The sequence below is a fragment of the Mus caroli genome, chromosome 3 (assembly GCF_900094665.2).
Source record: "Mus caroli chromosome 3, CAROLI_EIJ_v1.1, whole genome shotgun sequence".
In the NCBI taxonomy this organism is placed as follows: domain Eukaryota; kingdom Metazoa; phylum Chordata; class Mammalia; order Rodentia; family Muridae; genus Mus; species Mus caroli.
Window position 1 is genome coordinate 92,191,718 of NC_034572.1, and position 23,644 is coordinate 92,215,361.

General features: G+C 47.4%; 1 protein-coding gene across 2 annotated transcripts in view; it reads left to right on the top strand.

Moving 5' to 3' along the window:
* Notch2 (notch receptor 2) overlaps positions 1-19,158 on the top strand; it is a 170,818-nt gene extending 151,660 nt beyond the window's left edge. For both annotated transcript variants that reach the window (XM_029475637.1, XM_021157432.2), the window contains exons 24-34: positions 2,481-2,593; positions 3,245-3,750; positions 5,286-5,633; positions 6,397-6,539; positions 6,652-6,862; positions 7,597-7,693; positions 9,437-9,602; positions 10,900-11,201; positions 12,701-12,848; positions 13,462-13,559; positions 14,342-19,158. In XM_029475637.1, the coding sequence (XP_029331497.1) occupies positions 2,481-2,593; positions 3,245-3,750; positions 5,286-5,633; positions 6,397-6,539; positions 6,652-6,862; positions 7,597-7,693; positions 9,437-9,602; positions 10,900-11,201; positions 12,701-12,848; positions 13,462-13,559; positions 14,342-15,733 (3,524 nt within the window). In that variant the 3' untranslated portion in view covers positions 15,734-19,158. The remainder of the gene's footprint in view (positions 1-2,480; positions 2,594-3,244; positions 3,751-5,285; positions 5,634-6,396; positions 6,540-6,651; positions 6,863-7,596; positions 7,694-9,436; positions 9,603-10,899; positions 11,202-12,700; positions 12,849-13,461; positions 13,560-14,341) is intronic.
* Positions 19,159-23,644: the final 4,486 nt, after the last annotated feature.

A 23,644-nucleotide genomic window follows, 5' to 3' on the forward strand; every position in this document is an offset into this window, starting at 1 on the left:
GCATTCAGCACACCCACACTGAGTACTACAGAGATCACTGTATACTCTCAAACTTTTATGTGACAATACAAGGGCTGGCAAGATGGCTCAGTCAGTAAGAACACTGACCGCTCCTGAGGTCCTGAGTTCAAATCCTAACAACCACATGGTGGCTCACAACTATCTGTAATGAGATCTGATGCCCTCTTCTGGTGCGTCTGAAGACAGTTACAGTGTACTTGGATATATTAATAAATAAATCTTTGGGCTGGAGTGAGCAGAGACTGAGCGAGCGGGCCGACCGGAGTGAGCAAGGTTAACTGGAGCGAGCAGAGGTCCTAAATTCAATTCCCAGCAACCACATGAAGGCTCACAACTGTCTGTACAGCTACAGTGTGCTCATATACATTTATAAAATAAATATATAAATCTTAAGAAAGAGAGAAAGAGAAAGAAAGAAAGAAAGAAAGAAAAAGAAAGAAAGAAAGAAAGAAAGAAAGAAAGAAAGAAAGAAAGAATGAAAGAAAGAAAGGACAGGAAGAAGCAAAGAAAGAAAAAGAAAATACAAGATGTTTATTTTCAGGAGCCATATATCTGAGTCTGGGTGCACCCACTACCCTGCACCTTTTGACACCCTGTGCTGAGTTACTTTGCATTGTCTGTCCTGTCATCTTTCTAACTCTGGGAGGCCTGTTAGGACACTTAAAAGATCAGGTCCAAAAAGCAGCCGATGTGAACTCCAGGGAATAGTCATGGTCCTCCTGCATGACTAAGGCTTGGCTATGTGCCGAGCCTGCTCTTCATAGATGGCATGAAGAGAGCAAGTGCTGCCTCAGAATAGGAGCTCTGTAGGCCACGTCGTCACTTATGGTGACATTTGGAGCTAAAGTAGTTGCCAGTACATAGATGTGTCACGTCACGGTCATAGGCTTTGAAATCTGTCTTGTGCTTTCTGGAACCTGCTTGGACTTCTTATGCTGGGCGTGTCCTCACATTCTGGAAGCCTGGTAACAGCACAGCCCTCTTACTAACTGGTAATTTCCAGTGTGGATGCTGGTCCATGCTGAGCCCCTGTCCAGCCTGCATGCCTTCCATCTCTTTTCTCCCCCACCCCCCACCCCCCACCCCTTCCTTCTTTTCAGTCTGAAATGCATGCCACCCTTAAAATGCTTGGAATTCTACAGAGAATGGATAGGATTTCACAGTGTGAAAGCTGCCTCAGTGCAGTAACTCCCAACAAGAAACTGTTCTTTCCAGCTGTTACAGATGCTGGGGCAGTGTGGGCTCTGAGGATGCTCGTATGTCAAATGCCGACCAGAACTTTAAAAAGGAGAAAAAGGCAGAGGGGTAGGACAGGGCGAGGCGAAGTGTGGGGACACCTGAGTGAGTTTCCCACAGTCAGGAAATGCTGTCTGCTCATGTCCATGTTGGAAGTGATCCACTGAGCTGTGCTGTGAGATGTCCCCTCTAATGGTCAGCGGGGGCTCTTGATGCTGCTGTCCCCATCAGCCGTTTCACCTTAGTGTCTGCCTCTGTGATCTGAGACATTTCATATTCTTGTTTCTCAATTCTGAATGGCAAAAGCATTGCACTTTAAAGCTTTTGTTAGTTTAAATCTTCAAATGGCCACAGGGCAGATGGGACCCTTTTTCTACGATTTGCCAAGAGACCCCAGCAGAGCCCTACATTCCCTCTGTGATTCCAAGCACCTGTCCAGTGTATCAGGGAGAAGCAGCCAGCAGGTGTCCTCTGCCTTGGAAATGGGTTTAGAGGAGATGAGCTCTGGGCAAAGTCAGATGTCTTTTTAAGCAGTTTGGTCAGAGTAGCTAAGACAAGATGAAAATTCTCTCCAAACTATCAGTCCCCGGTTGGGTGCTTGCTTTGGCCTAATGTTGCTGCTTCTGTGAGGTGGTTGAACAAAATGCTAACAATAGTCTTCAACTTAAAAACAAGACGCATACTGAAGCTGAGGTGTAACCTCCCTTTGCCTGAGAGGAGTTAGGTTTTTTTGGTTTTTGGTTTTTGGCTTTTGGTTTTTTGGTTTTTGTTTTGTTTTGTTTCCAAGACAGGGTTTCTCTGTGTAGCCCTGGCTGTCCTGGAACTCACTCTGTAGACCAGGCTGGCCTCGAACTCAGAAATCCACCTGCCTCTGTCTCCCAAGTGCCGGGATTAAAGGCGTGCGCACCACCACTGCCCGGCTAGTTTTTGTTTTTATTGGAGTTTGTTCCACTTTTCTGCCTGTCACTTTGGGGGTTAGGCTGGGGTAGATAGTTCTTGTGTGCTTGCTGTCTTAGCAAGACACTTGAGGGACTGGTCTGAGTAGAGATGGGCCCTTTGTGTTGAGGTCCACAGAGTGTCCTCTCACTATCCTGTAGGCTTAGAACTGCCCTGCCCTGCCTCTTGCTGCCTCTGAGGCGGCTTCCTGTCCCTTAGGGTAGTGTTTAGCGTCTCTGAGTTAATAGTTATACCTTTTCAATCTGATGTTCATGTTCTCTCCCAAGGCCGGCACTGTGAAACCTTCCTAGATGTGTGTCCCCAGAAGCCTTGCCTGAACGGAGGGACTTGTGCTGTGGCTAGCAACATGCCCGATGGCTTCATCTGTCGTTGTCCCCCAGTAAGTGGCCTGCTGCTGATGTAAGGGATGCACCGCTTTCCATATGCTCTAGGAAGCTGAGATTGAGCCTGTGTTTTCGTGCCCCCAGAAGGATGCTAAGGTGTTAGTGTCTTGAAGGTGGTCTAGGTCTTCCCTGGCTCTAGTTGTTCTGCCACGCTCAGCATCTAAGCTTCCCAGTGAAGCCTGTCAGCCTTCAGAGCATTAAGTGGGAACCACAGTGGTCTGCTGTCTCCCTGAAATGGGGCCAGCGCCCTGGCTTCCCAGCCTAGCCCTGGTGCTGTGGCATGGCGACCTCCCTGCCCCATAGGTGAGCACCATTCTGCTGCTCCTGTTCTTTAGCAGTGGCCATTGGCAAGTAAGTGCTTCTCAAACTAGAAGGAAGCTTGATGCAGTTTTTGCTGTGCAGAGGCCTTTGCCAGTGCCAAAGGCCAGAAGTCCCCTCACACAGAGAGTGCTGTGTGGGGTGATACTCAGAGGACACCTGTCTAGTTAGGACCTTAAAGTGACAGCGTGCCACATTCATCCCGTGAGCCATCAGCCCTCACCTGTTGGCTGATCTGAAGAGGTTATATCTAGAACACCAGTGAATATTACCCGTGGGTGAGCTCTTAAGCCCTTCTGCCATCCTCATTTCCTTGCCATGTCATACAGGGGTTCTCCGGGGCAAGATGCCAGAGCAGCTGTGGACAAGTGAAGTGCAGGAGAGGGGAGCAGTGTATTCACACTGACTCGGGACCTCGCTGCTTCTGCCTGAACCCCAAGGACTGCGAGTCAGGATGTGCCAGTAACCCCTGCCAGCACGGGGGCACCTGCTATCCTCAGCGCCAGCCTCCTCACTATTCCTGCCACTGCCCTCCGCCGTTCGGGGGCAGCCACTGCGAACTCTACACAGCCCCCACCAGCACCCCTCCTGCTACTTGTCAGAGTCAGTACTGCGCCGACAAGGCTCGGGACGGCATCTGTGATGAGGCCTGCAACAGTCATGCCTGCCAATGGGATGGAGGTGACTGTTCCCTCACTATGGAGGACCCCTGGGCCAACTGCACCTCCACTCTTCGCTGCTGGGAATACATCAACAACCAGTGTGATGAGCAGTGCAACACCGCAGAGTGCCTGTTTGACAACTTTGAGTGCCAGAAGAATAGCAAGACGTGCAAGTAAGAGCCCCAGGCCTCAGAGGCCAAGGGGGGCTGTCACTAACACACTCAGTCTCCTGTTCTTGCTCCTAACTGCTCGGGTGCTTCGGCCCAAGCTGCCTCTGCCTTTCAGATGGTGCCAGCCTTGTCCCGGTGCACGCTGCCCCTTGCTGACAGAGGGCCGGGACTGCTCACTGCATAACATCCCCTCTCTCTGCCTATCTCTGCCTTCTCACATGCTGCTCTTGCGACCGTGGGGGAAATAATCCTGGAAGTGGCGTTGCCACTCTCAGGCGGCCTCCAGCCTAGCCTGCTGCAGGATGGATGGAAAGGTCTGTACCACTGTCTCCCTGCTCATTTCTTTCCTTAAGTCTAGCTTTCCCATCTAGTTAAGAAGCGTGAGCTTAGGGTGAGCTCGGACCTCTTGGCTCTCCCTCCTTGTCATCAGTGTTGCAGACAGAGTCCTTGTGGTAACTGTCCTATTAACTATTGCACTTCACCCCAAGAGAGTCTCAGCAGCTCTGTGAGGCTTAGGTGTTGTTAGTGATCTTCCCTGGAAGGTAAAGAACTTGCCAAGAACATACACAGCTGTTGGAGTTGCCTGGTTTTAGTCAAGCAGATGGCAAGGAAAGCCCTCCAAATAACAAAGGTCTGGGGTGGCGGGAGGAGGAGGAGAGAGAACCAGTCATGCCTCAGGGGGACCTTTGCCGTTCTCATTCTTTTGCCTGACATGTTAGTGGTAGTTGTGTATATACACAATATTCTGTGTGTGTGTGTGTGTGTGTGTGTGTTGTGAGGCAGAGTTCCATACAGCAGAGGCTGGCCCTAAACTCCTGAGTCTAGAACTTCTGATCCTCCTCCTGCCTTCCCAAGTGCTGACGTTATAGGCATGCACCACCACACCCAGATTTTTCTTGGCATTTGAAAGAGGGTAAATGAGCTAGATCTCACACCCTGTATGAACATCTCTCTGCCCCTTACCTTCTGTAATTGTCTTACTCCAGAAAGAGAAAGAAACAGACTGTTTTGGCACACTCCTCTGAATAGCACTTAGATAGTTGGAGGTCTGGGACAAGCTTGGACTCCTTCTGTTTCTAGAACCCTTTGCTCTGACTGAGTCAGTGGGGAGAGGGAAGTGTGAGCCACATTGACTTTGGCTTCAGATATGCATTCTTTTTTTTTTTTTAGGAGTAGATGAGAATTAAGATTTTCAACTCAAAGGGCCAGCAAATATCTTCAACGAAAGTATAGAACCAATCAGATATGCATTCTTATACAAAATTCTGCCCTTGTAGTATGATTAGCTCAGTGGGACCTACTAAACACATGCAGGATGATGGGTATAACAATATTCCCCATTCCAGAGGCACGGGATAATGTTGAGTGCCATAGCTTTATAGCCCATGGTGTTGGAGTGCATGATTTATGGGAAGTTTCTCTAGACATTGATGTGCTGAAAATGAGCCAGAGAAGATGGGTAGGAAAGTGCTCGGTCATTCTGAATGGAAGCCGAGGCTGCAGTGTGTTCTGATGCCCTCCTCCTCTCTCCTGACTAGGTATGACAAATACTGTGCAGACCACTTCAAAGACAACCACTGTGATCAGGGATGCAACAGTGAGGAGTGTGGCTGGGATGGGCTGGACTGCGCTTCAGACCAGCCTGAGAACCTGGCAGAGGGCACCCTGATCATCGTGGTACTCCTGCCCCCTGAACAGCTGCTGCAGGATTCTCGAAGCTTCTTGAGGGCCCTGGGCACCCTGCTCCACACCAACTTGCGCATTAAACAAGATTCTCAGGGCGCTCTCATGGTGTACCCCTACTTTGGGGAGAAGTCAGCTGCCATGAAGAAGCAGAAGATGACACGCAGGTCTCTTCCTGAGGAGCAGGAGCAAGAGGTGATAGGGTAGGTTTGTGTTTCTGGACTTAGAAGTTCCCAAAGGACCAGCATTTCCAGGCGAGTTCATACAGCTGGGCACTTTGATCCCTAGTACAGGTACTCAGCCCATCCAAATGAAAAGCTCAAGTAGAGTAGCCCTCATTTAAAATGCACAGCTTAGCCTCTTAAATCTAAGGATACAGATCTGCCTTGACTGAGGAGTCCTAAAGATCAGCTAAGCAAGAAAGATCCAGGTATCAGAAAGGACTCCTCAGATCTGGGATTCGTAATGTTTCTCCAGAGTTGCTGAGAACAACATTCATAATGTGTCTTTGGGTTCATTATTGCCTCATTTTCAAGGCCCCCCTTCATGCCTGTGCTTGACCCAAGCAGTAATCCTCAGTGGGTGGGTCTGTCGTTCACACCCCTCTGTGTGTTGATGCTCTGTAACTTTCAGCCTTTTCCTTGCTGAGATATGAGTGTAGACAAATGGAGAACAAGGGAGCACCAATCTGCGCTGAGCAGGCGGGGCTGGGGGAGCACTAGGACTGCTTCCCCAGTTACTTGTTATGTGTCACCCAGCCAGGGGCTTATGTCAGCTGGACTAAGGGTCTTGAGCCCTCCCAGGCAGTAGTCCGTGTTCAGCATCTGAAGCATCCTGCTTTCTGAGTTCTTTCTCCCAAAGGTGGAAAGCTTGATGCTGAAGGAGGGGAGGGTGGACCACGTGAGCCTTTCTGACTGAGCCTGCCAGACTTGACCCTTCTTTTCTATCCCCCATTCTCCCTCTAAGCTCTAAGATATTTCTGGAGATCGACAACCGACAGTGTGTTCAAGATTCAGACCAGTGCTTCAAAAACACAGATGCGGCAGCTGCTCTCCTGGCTTCTCATGCCATCCAAGGGACCCTCTCCTACCCTCTAGTGTCTGTTTTCAGTGAGTGGCATTAGTGCTGGAGGGGGACTGGGAAGGGCCTTCACTGGGGCTCGCCCTTCTGGTAGGAAGAAGTTGCTGTTTCTAATCACTGTTTCTATGTCTGAACTCTCAGGTGAACTGGAGAGTACAAGAAACGCCCAGCTTCTCTATCTGCTCGCGGTCGCTGTTGTCATCATCCTGTTCTTCATCCTGCTGGGGGTCATCATGGCCAAGCGCAAGCGCAAGCATGGCTTCCTCTGGCTGCCGGAAGGGTTCACCCTCCGCCGAGACTCTAGCAATCACAAGCGCCGTGAACCTGTGGGACAGGATGCCGTAGGGCTGAAGTAAGAGGGCATTACAATAAGACACAGTTCACAGGGAGAAGCGGAGATGAGCAGATAGGCATATTACTAAATCATAATCTCAAATTCTAAATTCACCTTTAGTCACCTTGACCACAGCTCCTAATGGCTTGTCTAGGTCTTTGAGTATGGCCGCCTCTTTCTGTGCACACCTGATGAAGTGCCGCTCAGCGTTTGAGTGGGAGAACACTCAAAAGACATGGTCTTTTAGTGAGAAGAGAAAGAATGAGTGCTCAGAAGTGTCACATCTCACATTGCCCATCAGAGTTGGTGTGGTGGCCCTGTAGGTGAAAGTGCCCCCACCACGTCTGCTGACCTGAGGGTGATCCCCAGTGCCCATAAGCTAGAAGGACGGAACTGACTTCCTCATGTTGTGCTGTGAGTGTGTAATATAATTAAAGGGCTGGAGGGATATTTCAGTAGTCAAGAACAGGAACTGACCTGGGTTCAGTTCCTAGCACTCATACTGGGCAGCTTACAGCCCCTGTAATTCCACCTGCCATGGGATCTGTAGACACCTGAACTCACGTGCTCAGATACACACAGACATAGGCACTTAATTTTGAAAAATGTTAATGTAATTTTGAAAAAGTGCTGTGGATCCTATCCCATTGGACGGAGTGAGAGGATGTGTGGGAGTGCTGGTGAAGTGCAGAAAGCTACTGCGTTTGCCCAGCTGTAACCTCCCCTCTTGTTTCTCCCCTGAATATCATCAGAAATCTCTCCGTGCAAGTGTCGGAGGCTAACCTGATTGGTTCTGGGACAAGTGAACATTGGGTTGATGATGAAGGACCCCAGCCAAAGAAAGCCAAGGTAAGCTGTCTTAGGAAGCCATGTTGCTAGCAGTCATGTGACCACATTCTCAGTGTGTGTCTTTCCTGGAGCCCCATCATTGGCAGGGACCCGTAGAGCACAGTCTTTATGGCTCCTGTATGTTCTTCAGGAAGACCTTTTAAATAGTAAAGCCAGCCTACCTTCTGGCTCAGGTGTCACACTTGTGTTTACTGAGTCAGGACTGGTGGTGTAGATGCTTACAGTTCCATTTATGGGTACATCTCTGGTACTTCTGTAAGAGGAGATGGAGTTATCCCGTGAAGAAAGCCAAGACCACTAACTTCTGGGGAGGTCACTGAGCATGACGGTTAAGAATGTTGCTTTAAACCAGCATTCTAGAGGCTGCGTCAGGGGAATCCAAGTTTAAGGCCAATCTGGGCTACCTCTAAAACCAAATAAAATAAACAAATGAAACATATACAGATAACATTGTACAAACTGAGCAGGTTGTATTTAGGGATATATAAGCATTTAACAACAACTAATAATAAAAGAAACCTGGATTTGAAGGAGAGCAAGGAGGGGTATATGGGAGGCCTTGGAGAGAGGAAAGAGAAGGGAGAGATGGTGTAATTATAATCTCCAAAAAATGGAAGTGGTAAAAGCAACAAGAAGCCTTGCTCTAGTCAGGCTACTCGATTGCGGCTACTTTGTATTTACATTAAACCTTTGTATTTAATAGTCCTTGTCTATAAGATGGCAACAGTAACAACAACAGTGAGGGCTCTTTTCTCTCTGAGTTGCCAGAGTACCTCTTGCCTGTCTGCTTTCACAGATAGAGTCAAGTAAAGGGCAGATGCTGATCTCTTGTCCTCTCTGCGGTGCTCCCCGGAGCACTGTCCTACAGAGTTTATTCCCCTTCTCAAGAACCTTCCAATTGAAAGAAAAATAGTGTGTGCTTTCTCTCATGTGCAGAGTCTATATTTAACTATGGAGACCGATAGGACAGAAACAGTACACACAAGGGGACTGTTAGGATGGAGGACAGGAAAGGGGTGTGAGGTGAATGTATCAGCAAGGTACAATGATTTGTAAAAACCCATTGTTTGGGGCTGGAGAGATGAGTCAGCAGTTAACAGTACTGACTGCTCTTCCAGAGGTCCTGAGTTCAATTCCCAGCAACCACCTGGTGGCTCACAACCATCTGTAATGGGATCTGATGCTCTCTTCTGGTGTGTCTGAAGACAGCTATAGTGTACTTACAATAAATGAATGAATGAATGAATGAATGAATGAATGAATGAATAAATCTTTTAAAAAACACCATTGTTTTGCACACTAAATTTAAACTCTTTGAAAGAAAGGAAGGAAGGAGGAAAGAAAGAAAGAAAGAAAGAAAGAAAGAAAGAAGGAAGGAAGGAAAGAAGGAAAGGAAAGAAGGAAAGGAAAGGAAGGGAAAGGAAAGGAAAGGAAAGGAAAGAAGCAAGCAAGCAAGCAAGCTAGCTAGCTAGCTGGCAAGCAAGCATGGTTGACGGGTGATGCAGTGCCAGGTAGTGCCAGGTAGCACATACCACACGGTCAACTGAGAAGAGAGAAACCACTTATTAAAGTCAACAAGATTAAAATTTCATTTGAAGAGCAAATAGGAGTTAGCCAAACAAGATGGAGGGGACCATCACAGGCAGGTTAGAAGAGATGGTAGGAGACCCTGCCACTCCTCAGCCTTGTCTGCAGCTTCTGGGGGGCTCAGGTTAATGAGGGGAACCTTTCTTCCCTCTCCAGGCAGAGGATGAGGCTTTGCTGTCGGAAGATGACCCCATCGATCGACGGCCCTGGACACAGCAGCACCTTGAAGCTGCAGACATCCGCCGCACTCCATCTCTGGCACTCACTCCTCCTCAGGCAGAACAGGAGGTGGACGTGCTGGACGTGAATGTCCGAGGCCCAGGTCAGTAGCGGTCCCTGCCCTCCATGGTTCTGGGTGGTCGGTGAGCGTTTCTCCCCCTGGCCAGCTGCCCCTGCCAATTGCAGACCTCGAGGAAGCTCGAGGGAATGAATATGTGAGAAACCTTGTCGTGCAGAAATTATGAACCTGGGACAATGACATTGGTGGCTCATGGGTAAAAGTATTTGCCATGAAAGCCTGACCACCTGAGTTCAAGCCTCAGCGTCCGTGTGAAAGTTGGACAGAGTCATCCTCTGGCCTCCACATACGTGTTATGGACATGTATGTACATGCACAAGCATGCACATGTGCTCATGCATACACACCATACCAGTAATTATGTGCTAAGGCATATGTGCACATTATCATACACATACAATAAGATAAATAAATATTTAAGTAACTTTAAATTATGGGCTGGAGAGAGGGCTCAGTGGTGAGAGCACTTGTTGCTCCTACAGAGGACCTGCTTTCAGTGTCCGGCACACAGATGGCGACTTACTACTTGAGTGCCAGAGGCTCCAACACCATTTTCTGGCCTGTATGAGCACTGTATGCTCATGGTTCAAAAATACATGTAGGCAAAACACTCATACTTGTTAGATAAATCCTTAAGTTGTTTTTCAACTGAAAATGCAGATTCCAAAGAAAAGGACGGATTTTGCAGTGCTTCATATACAGCATGCTGAGAGAAAGCGGGCTAATTAAACAAATTGGATTTTAGGGGGATAGAAAAATAGTATCTGTCTTAGTCACTGGTCTGATGTGAAGAGACACTGTGGCAGAGAGAGATAGAGAGACAGACAGAGACAGACTGGGCCTGAAATGGGATTTTGAAACCTCAAAATGCATCCCCCAGTGACACACTTCCTCCAACAAGAGCATACCTCCTAATCCTTCTCAAATAGTGTCACTTACTGTTAACCAGCATTCAAATCTATGAGTCTGTGGGGGCCATTCTTATTCGAACCACCACAGTATCCCACAGCAGAATGTGGGGAACTACTGTAGTTCCTGTCTTACAGGCAGATTAAAATATTGTCTGTTTAAAATGCTGTCTAGTTTGAGATGTCATAATTGCACTTAAACTCAAGCAGAAAAGTTTATCAGTTTGAGGAAGAGCCTCAGGGCAGAAGGCAGCTGCTTCCCTACACTCTTCACATAGCTGGTGCTGTCATGTAAAACCTGTCATAGTTACTACAAGCACGGAGAGTCCACAGCCCACAGCATGATGGCGGTCAGCAGAACTGTTCCTGTAATGGGTTAATTTGAATGTGTTTGCAATATTCCCTTCCTACAGATGGGTGTACTCCACTGATGCTGGCTTCTCTCCGAGGAGGCAGCTCAGACCTGAGTGATGAAGATGAAGATGCTGAGGACTCTTCTGCCAACATCATCACAGACTTGGTTTACCAAGGTGCCAGCCTTCAGGCACAGACAGACCGCACTGGCGAGATGGCCCTGCACCTTGCAGCCCGCTATTCGAGAGCTGATGCTGCCAAACGCCTCCTGGACGCCGGTGCAGATGCAAATGCCCAGGACAACATGGGCCGATGTCCTCTTCATGCTGCGGTTGCAGCAGACGCCCAAGGTGTCTTTCAGGTAAAGAGCCAAGAGTTGGTTTGAATCTGAAGGATGAGGTGGCTCAGTGGGTAAGGTGTATCTTGGTTACTTTTCTATCTGTGGTAAATCACCATGTTTACGGCAACTTACAATAGAGCAAGTCTAGTGGAGCCTATGCTTTCAGAGTCCATCATGGCAGAGTGAGGACACCGGGCTGGGGGAGGGTGTTGGGGGGGGGGCAGGAACAGCCGAGAGCTCACATCTTGAACCACAAATGGGAGGTGGAGAGCTACTGGGAGTGGCACACATTTTTTTCAAACCTCAAAGCACGTCCCTGTGACATACCTCCTCCAACAAGGCCATAATGTCTTTCCCAAATGTCCACCAGTCTAAATCAAATGTCCAAGATTTACTGGGGACATCGCATTCAAAACACCACAGATGTTTGCCACCAATCCCGAGAACCCAAGTTCAGCCCCTAGGACCACATAGTAAAAAGAGAGAACTGATCCCTGCAGGCTGTTCTCAAACCTCTGTGAGTGTGCCATTGCACAGACACGCCTGCACACGCACACCATCGCACAGACACGCCTGCACACGCACACCATTGCACAGACACGCCTGCACACGCACACCATTGCACAGACACACCTGCACATGCACACCATTGCACAGACATACCTGCACACGCACAAAATAAAACAACTATTACAGGCCTGTGGTGGTTCAGCCTAACTGACACACTTACCCGCTCACTGAATTCATTCAGAACTTCTGAATGAGTGTTATGCGGGACAGAAAAGCGGGGAAGGCCGCTGACCTACTGTGAGTAGCCAGAGAAAAGGGGGGAAGGCCAGCTGACCTACTGTGAGTAGCCAGAGAAAAGGGAGGAAGGCCAGCTGACCTACTGTGAGTAACCAGAGAAAAGGGAGGAAGGCCAGCTGACCTACTGTGAGTAGCCAGAGAAAAGGGAGGAAGGCCAGCTGACCTACTGTGAGTAGCCAGAGAANCCAGAGAAAAGGGAGGAAGGCCAGCTGACCTACTGTGAGTAGCCAGAGAAAAGGGAGGAAGGCCAGCTGACCTACTGTGAGTAGCCAGAGAATGATTCAGTCAGCAGCAGGGTTCTGAATCTTATCAGCAATATTTTGATGTGCAGTGATGCCTCGCAGATGGCGGTCAGATGGGAGCAGTAAATGATCCAACCCCCTGGATTACTGTTAACTCTCTGTATAGCTCTGCCTGTCTGTGGGCCCACGGCTCATCCCTGACATGAGTGGGCAGTGTGTTCCTTGATACTCATATTTTAACCTGAAGAGGAAATTGGAAACATTCTAGCTGTATGCATGATTGAAGTTGTGACACCTGTACACACCTTTCCCTATGTAGTGGCTCATCCACTTATTCAGCAAATGCATAATGATCAGCCATTATAGCTCCTAGGGCATAGAATAGCGTGCCTCCCAGGGACACCTCATTTTGAGTGCTCTTATTTCGTTCTTTTTCCTTATCTAAGGGACACTTCTTTGCTTCTCTTCTAGATTCTGATCCGCAACCGTGTAACCGATCTAGATGCCAGAATGAACGATGGTACTACCCCCCTGATCCTGGCTGCCCGCCTGGCTGTGGAAGGAATGGTGGCAGAGTTGATCAATTGCCAAGCAGATGTCAATGCAGTAGATGACCATGGTAGGGACAAGGTGGTGGCTCCATCTGCAGAGAGCGTCTCTACACAAGAGACTTGCTACCCTCCTGAGAGGACTTTCTCAGATCTGAAACTGGAGAGCCCCTTATTCTTCCCTGTCATTTGCACATCCTTCCTTCAGTCTGCGGGGCTCAGAGAACTGAGGTGATAGGAGTCCCACATTAAGATGAGAGGGGGTTTTAGTTTTAGTTTTTTTCAGTAAGAGGGTTCTTGGACCTCAAAGAATGTTCTTGGAAAGTTTGCCTGTGGGTTCCTAGTCATAGCCATTCTTACTGCGGGAGTGGATTCACTGTGGGTTATGAGACATCCTAAATATGTACTTGGTGTGTAGTAACATGTTTGCTATCTTCAGTTTGTGAAGCTTGGGCATGTGGAGGGCATGGATGTCCCACACCAGGGATCCTGGTAGCTAGAGGCTCCCAGCCTGTGCTGAAATATTCTGAGACACAAGGAAAGGAAAATACAAGTGTGCTTTCCTGTGGTCTCCCTTGGCCCCTGACTTCCTGCTGCTCTCCGGGTTCAAGGTTTCTTGAAAAAACAAAAACACCAGCACAGCACTTTCCTTAGTGTCTTACTTACAAAATGTTTCCCCTGCAGGAAAATCTGCCCTCCACTGGGCAGCTGCCGTCAATAATGTGGAGGCGACTCTTTTGCTGTTGAAGAATGGGGCCAACCGAGATATGCAGGACAATAAGGTACAGCTCTTAGCTCAGAGCCTGAGTATTCTCACAGCAGTGTCTCTCTCACTTAGGAGGACACCTGGGAAAGCTTGTGCAGAGAGCCTGAGGGAGGGAGGATGCAGGGCTTGTTGGGAGGCAGCCCCTGGTTGTCTGGTGCTCACTGCACTGTCCTGGGAATCACTTGGCGTACCCCTCCCTGCCTTTCTCTTTCAGCAGTCTGTCTTCTCTGGGAGGTGCTCACCACCCTCTCTCACTTTCTCTCCCTTCTCTCTGTGCAGTAGTTTTTTTCTCTGTTCTTGGATACCGAGGTACACTTGTGTTTGAGCTGCCTGTCGTGGCTCCGCTCCTGTTGTGGCTCCCCTCCTCTCCTTACCCCTCCTTTATCCCTCTTGCACTTACTGTTTTCCTTCTTTTCCTCAAGCCCCACCCCCACCCCACGTCCCCGCCTTCTCGTGTTCTGAATCCTTTGTACACTTTGGCTTCCCTCCTCTTTCTTATTGGTAGCCCAGTTTCCCCTTGGCACTTCGTGTTGACAAGCCCATCTCTCTTCAGTGAGGCTTTGGCTCTGAGGCTGTCTAAAAAGCTGATGGTCCTGGGAGCAGACTGGGTTCTTTGGGAGAGAGGAGATTGCTATGGAAGTCAAAGATACACAATAAGTAGGAAATGATGCTGTCTGTCCGTGGTATTTTATAGAGGAAGCACTTAGGAAAAGCACTAAAAAGGTTGTAAAAGAGTAAAGGTTAGGAACAATCCTGTGTTCTCTGGGTATTAAAATGTATTCTACGGTCTTTCTTCAGGAAGAGACACCTTTGTTTCTTGCTGCCCGAGAGGGAAGTTATGAAGCGGCCAAAATCCTGTTAGACCATTTTGCCAACCGGGACATCACTGATCACATGGACCGCCTTCCCCGGGATGTGGCTCGGGACCGCATGCACCATGACATCGTTCGCCTCCTGGACGAGTATAACGTGACTCCTAGCCCTCCGGGGACGGTCTTGACTTCTGCTCTCTCACCTGTCCTCTGTGGGCCCAACAGGTCTTTCCTCAGTCTGAAGCACACCCCAATGGGTAAGAAGGCTAGGCGGCCCAACACCAAGAGCACCATGCCCACGAGCCTGCCAAACCTTGCCAAGGAGGCCAAGGATGCCAAGGGCAGCAGGAGGAAGAAGTGTCTGAACGAGAAGGTCCAGCTGTCCGAGAGCTCAGTGACTCTATCCCCCGTCGATTCGCTCGAGTCTCCTCACACATATGTCTCTGATGCCACATCCTCTCCCATGATCACATCCCCTGGAATCTTACAGGCCTCGCCCACCCCTCTGCTGGCTGCTGCCGCCCCGGCTGCCCCAGTGCATACACAGCATGCACTGTCTTTCTCTAACCTTCATGACATGCAGCCTTTGGCTCCTGGAGCCAGCACCGTGCTTCCCTCAGTCAGCCAGCTGCTATCCCACCACCACATCGTTCCCCCAGGTAGTAGCAGTGCAGGAAGCTTGGGCAGGTTACATCCAGTTCCTGTCCCAGCAGACTGGATGAACCGTGTGGAGATGAATGAGACCCAGTACAATGAAATGTTTGGCATGGTCCTGGCTCCCGCAGAGGGAGCCCACCCTGGCATAGCAGCTCCCCAGAGCAGACCTCCGGAAGGGAAGCACATGTCCACCCAGCGGGAGCCCTTGCCTCCCATCGTGACTTTCCAGCTTATCCCAAAAGGCAGCATTGCCCAGGCAGCCGGAGCTCCCCAGACGCAATCCAGTTGCCCTCCAGCTGTTGCAGGCCCCTTGCCCTCTATGTACCAGATCCCAGAGATGGCCCGTTTGCCCAGTGTGGCTTTCCCACCTACCATGATGCCCCAGCAGGAGGGGCAGGTAGCTCAGACCATTTTGCCAACCTATCATCCTTTCCCAGCCTCTGTGGGCAAGTACCCCACACCTCCTTCCCAACACAGTTACGCCTCCTCAAATGCTGCTGAGCGAACCCCCAGTCATGGTGGTCACCTCCAGGGTGAGCACCCATACCTGACACCATCCCCAGAGTCTCCTGACCAATGGTCAAGCTCTTCACCACACTCTGCATCTGACTGGTCAGATGTGACCACCAGCCCAACTCCTGGAGGTGGTGGAGGCGGTCAGCGGGGACCCGGAACACACATGTCCGAGCCACCACACAGCAACATGCAGGTTTATGCATGAAGAGTCTGCCTCAGTCATAGAGATGGAAGTGCCTATCACACATACTGCTGAGGGGCGAGTGAAGGTTATCCAGAGAGAAATGCAGAAACGTCTGTAAGCAGCTTCCGGAGGCAGGAGAGAGAGGCTCCAAACTTGAGACAAGCATGAGAAGCCTTATCTCCATCTTCCCTGACTCTCTGTGAAGTTTTAGGGGAGGACTCAGCTCTACTGACCTTCACCCATCCTGCAAGTTCATGGAGATGCAAGATGAGTGACAAGCCTTGAGACCCCTTACTCTCTTTTAATTTGGAGAATACCATGGATGCCTTTTATCGCCCAGACATTCTCGCAGCCTGAGTAACGTTTTAAGCCCCGGGGCTTCTGACTGAGAATTGTGCCCTGGGACTCTGTCCAGGCTGACGTGTCCAGTCTTCTCAGCCCTGGAAGTGGCCTTGATGTCACTCGGTGCTTTCCTCTCTGCGCCCGTCTGTGGTTGATCCCCGTCAGTGTGTCATAAGTGAGACTTCTGTGCTCTTAATCATTCCTGACCTGGAAACCAACTTCAGCCTCCGGTTCCCACATTCCCGGCACCCAAGGAGCCTCACAGGGTTTACTCTGGCCATGGGTCTCAGCCCTGGCCTCTGAAGTATGCTTCTATGGAAAATGCACACACTAGTCTTCAGGTCTTATTCCTAGAAGGAAAGAGGAAGCAAAATACTTGGGGACTAGAAGCCTCCTTCTGAACCTGCACCTTAGTTTCTCTCCCTGCACGTGGGGCCCCATATACACTCATCAGGGGGAGGATATGAGTTGTTCTTCTGTCAGTTGGCCTAGGCAGTATAAAATTGAACTCTAGGAGGCTTAGGTACTGTGATATTCCTCTCATTTTGTTGTAAAGTAGGAAAAGTGGGTGAATGTTGGAATGTCCAAGAAATAAGCTAACTTGCTCAAGAAGCAGTCGCCCCCCACCCCCCAGGCCCTTCATTGACTGCCACTGTGAAGCACATTTACCACCCTATCTTAGGACTCATTGATCCAGCAGATGAAGGTACTCTTGGCTGCTGCACTGCTCCTCATCAATGCCCGCAGAAGAAAATGCCTCTCCATTTGCCCTTGCCATTTAGGACAGAACTTGCCTGGGGCACAGGGGACCCAGTGACTGCCAACTTCCTTAGGACCACTTTCCTTTCAGATCAGAAGCCAGTTTCTCTCCACAGCCTGTGATCTGAGTGATTGGCGCACACACAGTAGGTTCTCAGTGAAGACGTAGAATCTGTATTTGGGTTCCAGATGTGGAGAACGGACAGTCTCCTGAGCTCACGAGGCAGCCTTTGCTAGTCGATGCTGCATTCTCTTCCTTCCCTAGAGTCCCCTTCAGATGATGACGGCTCCCCATTGTCCTTGTGTTCAGATTAAGATTGTACCTCATCCAAACCTGCTTCCTGCAGTGTGGTCTCAGTGACTTCTCAGACTCTCAAGAGCAGAAACGTTTTTGTCTGTGGTAATCTAGGGTGATAGTTTTCTCCTCAGTCACAGGGCTAATAATTGGCCCTATGGCCATGTCATCAGTCACTGCTTCCTGGTGCCATGGCACCCAGGACACAGGAAAATGAGTTCTGCTGGAGCATTTGTGTATATTATTAGGGGGACCACCTGGGGGTGTTTATTTGTTTTATGGGTTTTGTTGTTGTTGTTTTAATAATAGTCTTTATTCCTGTGATAGTTAAAATAAGTGCCCCTCCCCTCATTCATCAGTTTGTGAACTTAGTAAGTCTGTGTATCTGTTACATAGAAGTCTATGAACAAGTGAGGATTTTAGTCCCATTCAAGTTCACTGAATCAACAAAAATAATTTGTTCTGTCCTGGTCTATGGCAGATTAAGTTTGATCATTTGACTTTATTCTCATGTAGTGACATCATCTTACCAGCCCCTTTCATGAAATAGAGACATTTTATTGCCCTAAATGGTGACTGTCTCCCCACGCACCCGTCAGCTAGTTCCAGATAAAGAGAACCTGTGTGTGGACCTCTCTGCCCTAAAGCTCTAGTGCCACTGCCTGCGAACAATAACCAAGAATCCAGCCACTGGGTCTGTGGTCACTGGTCCTACCCCAGACACAGAGAAGAACAAACTTGCTGTTTCTCCTTCAAGAATCCCTCAAAGAGGATCCTTTGGGATTAGGAGGAGGAATGTGAAAACTGCCGTGACAGACAACAGACTACAGAGATGAAGAAGACAACACTGCCAGTCATACATCTATCTGATCAGTCCCTTAGGTGTTAGAATTCTTGACCTGTGTTGTGTCCAGGAAAGGGAAGGGGGACGGGCAGTCCCTTACTCTGGGATCTGAATCAGAGGTCCAGGTTGTATGAGGCACATCCTTTATTCCATACACAGAGCCCTGTTTTGGGCTTTTTTTTTTTTTTTTTTATTCCTATGAAATCTTCCTTTGACTTTTACCTGCCTTTAAGGATATTTTTTTAATTTGTTCTTTTTTGTTTTAAGCATAATTTTCTGACTTATGCAATGGTGGGGGGATTGAAGGAAAGAAAGACTGAGTTAAAGATTTTCGAGAAAGCTGTCAGCACGAGTTGGTTATATCATTTTGTTAAACTTGGCCACTTGAAGTCTTGCATAGAAAAGAACCAAAGGTGTTCACTGTTCACGTGTGATTTCAGGACCCAGACTTTAACCAGCGAGTTGAATGTACGAGGACTGTTTGGAAGGACACATGTCTATGTCCTGAGGCCCCCACCCTTAACTGTTTTGGTACTATGGCAACTTCCTCGTGTATATTTCCCTGAAAAGTGACATTATATCTGTTTGTATGAGAAACTCAGTAACCAGAAAATGACTTCGTGTTCCTGACTAAATATAGGAAGGAATATGCACACTGTTTTTACTTTTTAAAGTTTCATTCTAAAAGTAGATTAAGATGAAATTTATATGAAAACATTTTTATCACAAAATAAAAAAGGTTCCATGTCAAAACTCAGTGATAGCGTACTCTGCCCTTCCCTATCGCTGGGGCCCTGGTTCCACAGTGATCACCTCGTGATGTCACAGTTGGTGAGAGAAACTTAAATCTTCCTCATCCTGAATCTTAAGCCCAGTATGGGGTTCTTCCATTTTCTTTTCTAGTTTGATCACAAAGTAATGCTTCAGAGGGGAAAGTTTTCATCCATTCAGAAATGCCATAATACAGAGTCATTCCTCTACACCCTGACTGTAGGATTGACCAACAGACAGCTGCTTGGGACCAGGTGCCCCCCACAGAAGTGGGGAATGTGTGCTGGGGCAAGAATTGGGATAGAAACACTTACTGGTTCATTTGCTCGGGCACTGCTAGTTTGTGTGGGCTTGTGTAGGATATAATATACAATAGGATTATATGGTAATATCGGGGTATAGATTTGCTAACAGGTACATTAATTTATAGAGGCAATCATTGAGAGTATGCACACGAGTCCCTGGGGTTGGCACAGTACGATGCCAGCAGTAACACAGCAACCAAACCATCTAGCTTATTTTCACTTCCTGGTGTTTTATAGACACTTCTAGATCGAGAGTGCATAATTAAAAAAACTAACAGTTTGGTTTTTCTCCTGAAATGACTTGATTTCAAATCTTGGGAGATGCTTTGGTTAAGAAAGAGTCAGGACTTCACAGTTCATTAGCACACATCAGTCCTCAAGTTTTATAATTGTACATAAGACATGTCGGCCTCCACGTGGGTTTTTTTTAATTGGTGTGTGAAGATCATAAGAACCTCAGAGGGATGCCCCACGGGCGGTTCTCAGAGCTGGAGTTGCTTCTTGCAGACTTTTGTGGTGCTGAATCTTGCTTGGAGGACACTTCCTTCCGTGGATGTAGGCTGAAGATCACTGGTCTGTTGATTTCCTGCCCTTGCATCTGGAAGCCTTGCAGCATTGCTCTTGTGTGCACTGCTGTAGATCAGCAGAACCGGATACTTCCCACAATCGTGGAAGGAAAGGGAGTGAATTGTCTCCCTCAGCCAAGCATCAGTCGAGCCTCACAGCCCAAGAGCTGGGAACTGGCTTACATCAGATTGGGATGAATCAAATAGAGCAGTCTCCTATACAGTACCAACACACTTTCCAGGATGTGGGGTGCCTGGGATCTGTGAGCTGACCACTGCCTCTAGCAGGAGCCTCTGTCATGGAGAGGGGGAGGAATGAAGAACACAATGTTTCTTTTGGCATAGAATAGTTAACAACATAACTAACAGGTGACAGTATTCCCAGTACTTGGGAATGAAGTCATGAGGATCCCAGATTTTTAAGATCATCTTCATCTACATAGTTCAAGATCAGCTAGGGTTACACAAGACTGTGTTTCAATAATGGAGTGGATGCATGAGTGTTACATGGAGTGCAGAGACCCCCTGAGTAGCATTGACCAGTCTCTTCATTTTTAGTACAAAGGCATGGAAGCCAAGAGGAGTTACTGGAACCTGGAAAGAAAGCTACCTAGCACAGGTTCCCTGTCAAGGCAAACCATAAACTTTGCATGTCTCACCCCACCCTGAGAGAGAGCTCAGAGTCCTGGGCCAGAGTTTGAATGGGGGGAGGGTGTATTTGAAGGCACAGGTCTTCCTCAATCGTTGTCCAACCACATTTTGGGGGAAACTTCCACTGTCACTGATGTGTTAGTCCAGGAGACACAAAGTAAAAGGGATTCTGTGATAATTGTGACAAAACGGCTTCTCCTGGCCTGCTGCTGGGTTTCTTTAGCTGTGATGGCACAACCTGGAGACAGTCCAGCAGCAGGATAGATAATGGAAACTCTTCAAGCCCTATAAAGATGAAATGGCTCAATGGGTGAAGTCACTTGCCGCCAAAATTGACAGCCTGAGTTCCATTCCTGGGACCCACATGGTAAGACAAAGAGAACCAACTCCTCAAGTTGTCCTGTGACCTCCACATGTGTGCCGTAGAGGAAAACATGAAGAAAATTATAGATTCATCTTACTTATAGATACACAAATCTAAATCAGCTGTTAGCAAACTAAAACTACAGTGGTGATCTGTTTTGCTCCCTATCACCGTGGCAAACTCCATAATCAAAAGCAACTTGAGGAGGGAAGGATTTATTTCTGCTTACAATTCATGACGGGAGGGAGAGCAGGACAGAAACCTGGCGGCAGGAACTGAAGCAGAGGACATGGGCAAACACTGCTGACTGGCTTGATGTTTGTGGCTTGCCAGGGCGGCACCATCCACAGTGAGATGGGTCTTCTCATATGTCATCAATCAGTCAAGGAAACGACCCATAAACTTGCCTACAGGAGAATCCGGTGGGGGAGGGTTTTTTTTTTTTTCAGTTAAGTTTCTTCTCTGATGACTTTAGCTTGTGTCAGGTAGTAAACACAACTTGGCACACGTGAGTATTATAACATTCCATCTCCTAAGGAGACAACTGCAAAGAAGTGTATTGATAAGACTGAAGAGATGGTTGGTGGTTAAGATCACTTGTTCTTCCAGAGAAACTGGATTTAGAATCTAGCATCTGCATAGTGGGTGGCTCACAGTGCTCTGAAATTCCAGTTCCAGGGGGTCTAATGCCCTCTTGTAGACTGTGGGGATCCTGCACACACATACATGTAGGCAAAACACCCATAACAAATACAATAAAAACAAACATTTTTAAGATGCTGCTCCATCAAGAAAACTCACAATTTCAGGGAAGTCAAGAATGTGCTGATAAAATTACATGCTCATGAAAAACTATGAAATAAATTATGCCAGGGAATGTCACAAAATAAGGTATCAACTACCATCTAAAACAAATGCTATGCTCATTGGTGAAAGAGTAATCAAAGAGGTTAAACCCTGTACTCAAAAAGATCTTAAAGTGGTACCTGTGTTAAGGAAAACAAAAAGAATAGATATTAGTCGGTTATATACATTTACACAGAGATAACCATTAAACCACACTCCCAACTATTGACATTTGTCTCCACTGCAAAGAGTGAACACAAATGTGACGATGTATTTTATAGCTGCTGTGGGGTGAGGACTCTGTTGGGTAGGAAGGCTGGTTTGTGGCTGAGCAAAAATTTAGAGCTGTTAGTAATCTGATAAGATTGAGGATCAAAAGATCTGATAAGATCTGTTTCAAAAGCAGATGGGTGGCTGGAGAGATGGCTCAGTGGTCAGGAGCACTTGCTACACAACCATGAGGCCCAGATCTGGATCCCAGTACCCTCGAGCCAGCACATGCCTTACTTCCAGGTTTGAAAGGGTAGAGTCAGGAGCTCAGGACTTGCTAGTCCTCTGGGCCTACCTGAGAACACACCAATCTGAGGTTTAGGGAGAGAGCCTATGTCTTAGAAATAGGTGGCATGATAGAGGACATCCAATGCCAGCTTCTGGCCTTTGCACAAAAAGGCACATGTGCATGTGCACGCAGTCATACACAACACACATCTTCTTTTGGATATTTTATGTATTTACATTTTTTTGGTTGAAAGTTGATTTTATTCGATATTAGAATGGCTACTCCAGCTTGGGACCATTTGCTTGGAAAACTTTTTTCCAGCCTTTAACTCTGAGGTAGTGTCTGTCTTTGTTGCTGAGGTGCGTTTCCTGTATGTAGCAAAATGCTGGGTCCTGTATACATATCCAGTCTTTTAGTCTATGTCTTTTTATTGGGGAATTGAGTCCATTGATGTTAAGAGATATTAAGGAATAGTGATTGTTGCTTCCTGTTATTTTTGTTGATAGAGGTGGAATTATGTTTGTGTGGCTATCTTCCTTTGGGTTTGTTGAAAGAAGATTACTTTCTTGCTTTTTTCTAGGGTGTAGTTTCCCTCTTGGTGGTGGAGTTTTCCATCTATAATCCTGGGTAGGGCTAGATTTATGGAGAGATATTATGTAAATTTGGTTTTGTCATGGAATATTTTGGTTTCTCCATGTATGGTAATGGTTTTGCTGTATATAGGAGCCTGGGCTGGCATTTGTGTTCTCTTAGGGTTTGTATGACATCTGCCCAGGATTGTCTAGCTTTCATAGTTTCTGATGAGAAGTCTGGTGTAATTCTTATTGTTCTGCCTTCTGCTTGTGGACGTTGTACATCGTGGTGCGCACTAGGCTCCGCACCACGATGTACAACGTCCACAAGCAGTGTTACTTAACATTCTTCCCTTACTGTTTTTAATATTCTTTCTTTGTTTTGTACATTTGCTGTTTTGAATATTATGTGATGGGAGGAATTTCATTTCTGGTCCAATTGACTTGGAGTTTTGTAGGCTTCTTGTATGTTTATGGCCATCTCTTTCTTTAGGTTAGGGAAGTTTTCATCTATAATTTTGTTGAAGATATTTATTGGACCTTTGAGTTGGGAATCTTCACTCTCTTCTATACCTATTATCCTTAGGCTTGGCCTTTTCACTGTGCCCTGGATTTCCTAGATGTTTGGGGTTAGGAGCTTTTTGCATTTTGTATTTTTTTTTTTTTTGACTGTTGTGTCAATGTTTTCTATGGTATCTTCTGCACCTGAGATTCTCTCTTCTATCTCTTGTATTCTGTTGGTGATGCTTGCATCTATGACCCCTGATCTCTTTCCTAGGTTTTTTTGTTTGTTTGTTTGTTTGTTTGTTTGTTTGTTTTTTATCTCCAGGGTTATTTCCCTTTGTGATTTTATTGTTTCTATTTCCACTTTTAGATCCTGGATGATTTTGTTCATTTCCTTCACCTGTTTCGTTGTGTTTTCCTGTAAAATTTAAAGGGATTTTTGTTTTTCCTCTTTAAGAGCTTCTACCTGTTTACCTGTGTTCTCCTGTATTTCTTTAAGGTAGTTATTTATGTCCTTAAAGTCCTCTATCATCATCATGAGATGTGGTTTTAAATCCAAATCTTGCTTTTTCGGTGTGTTGGGGGTATCCAGGACTTGCTGTGGTGTGAGAACT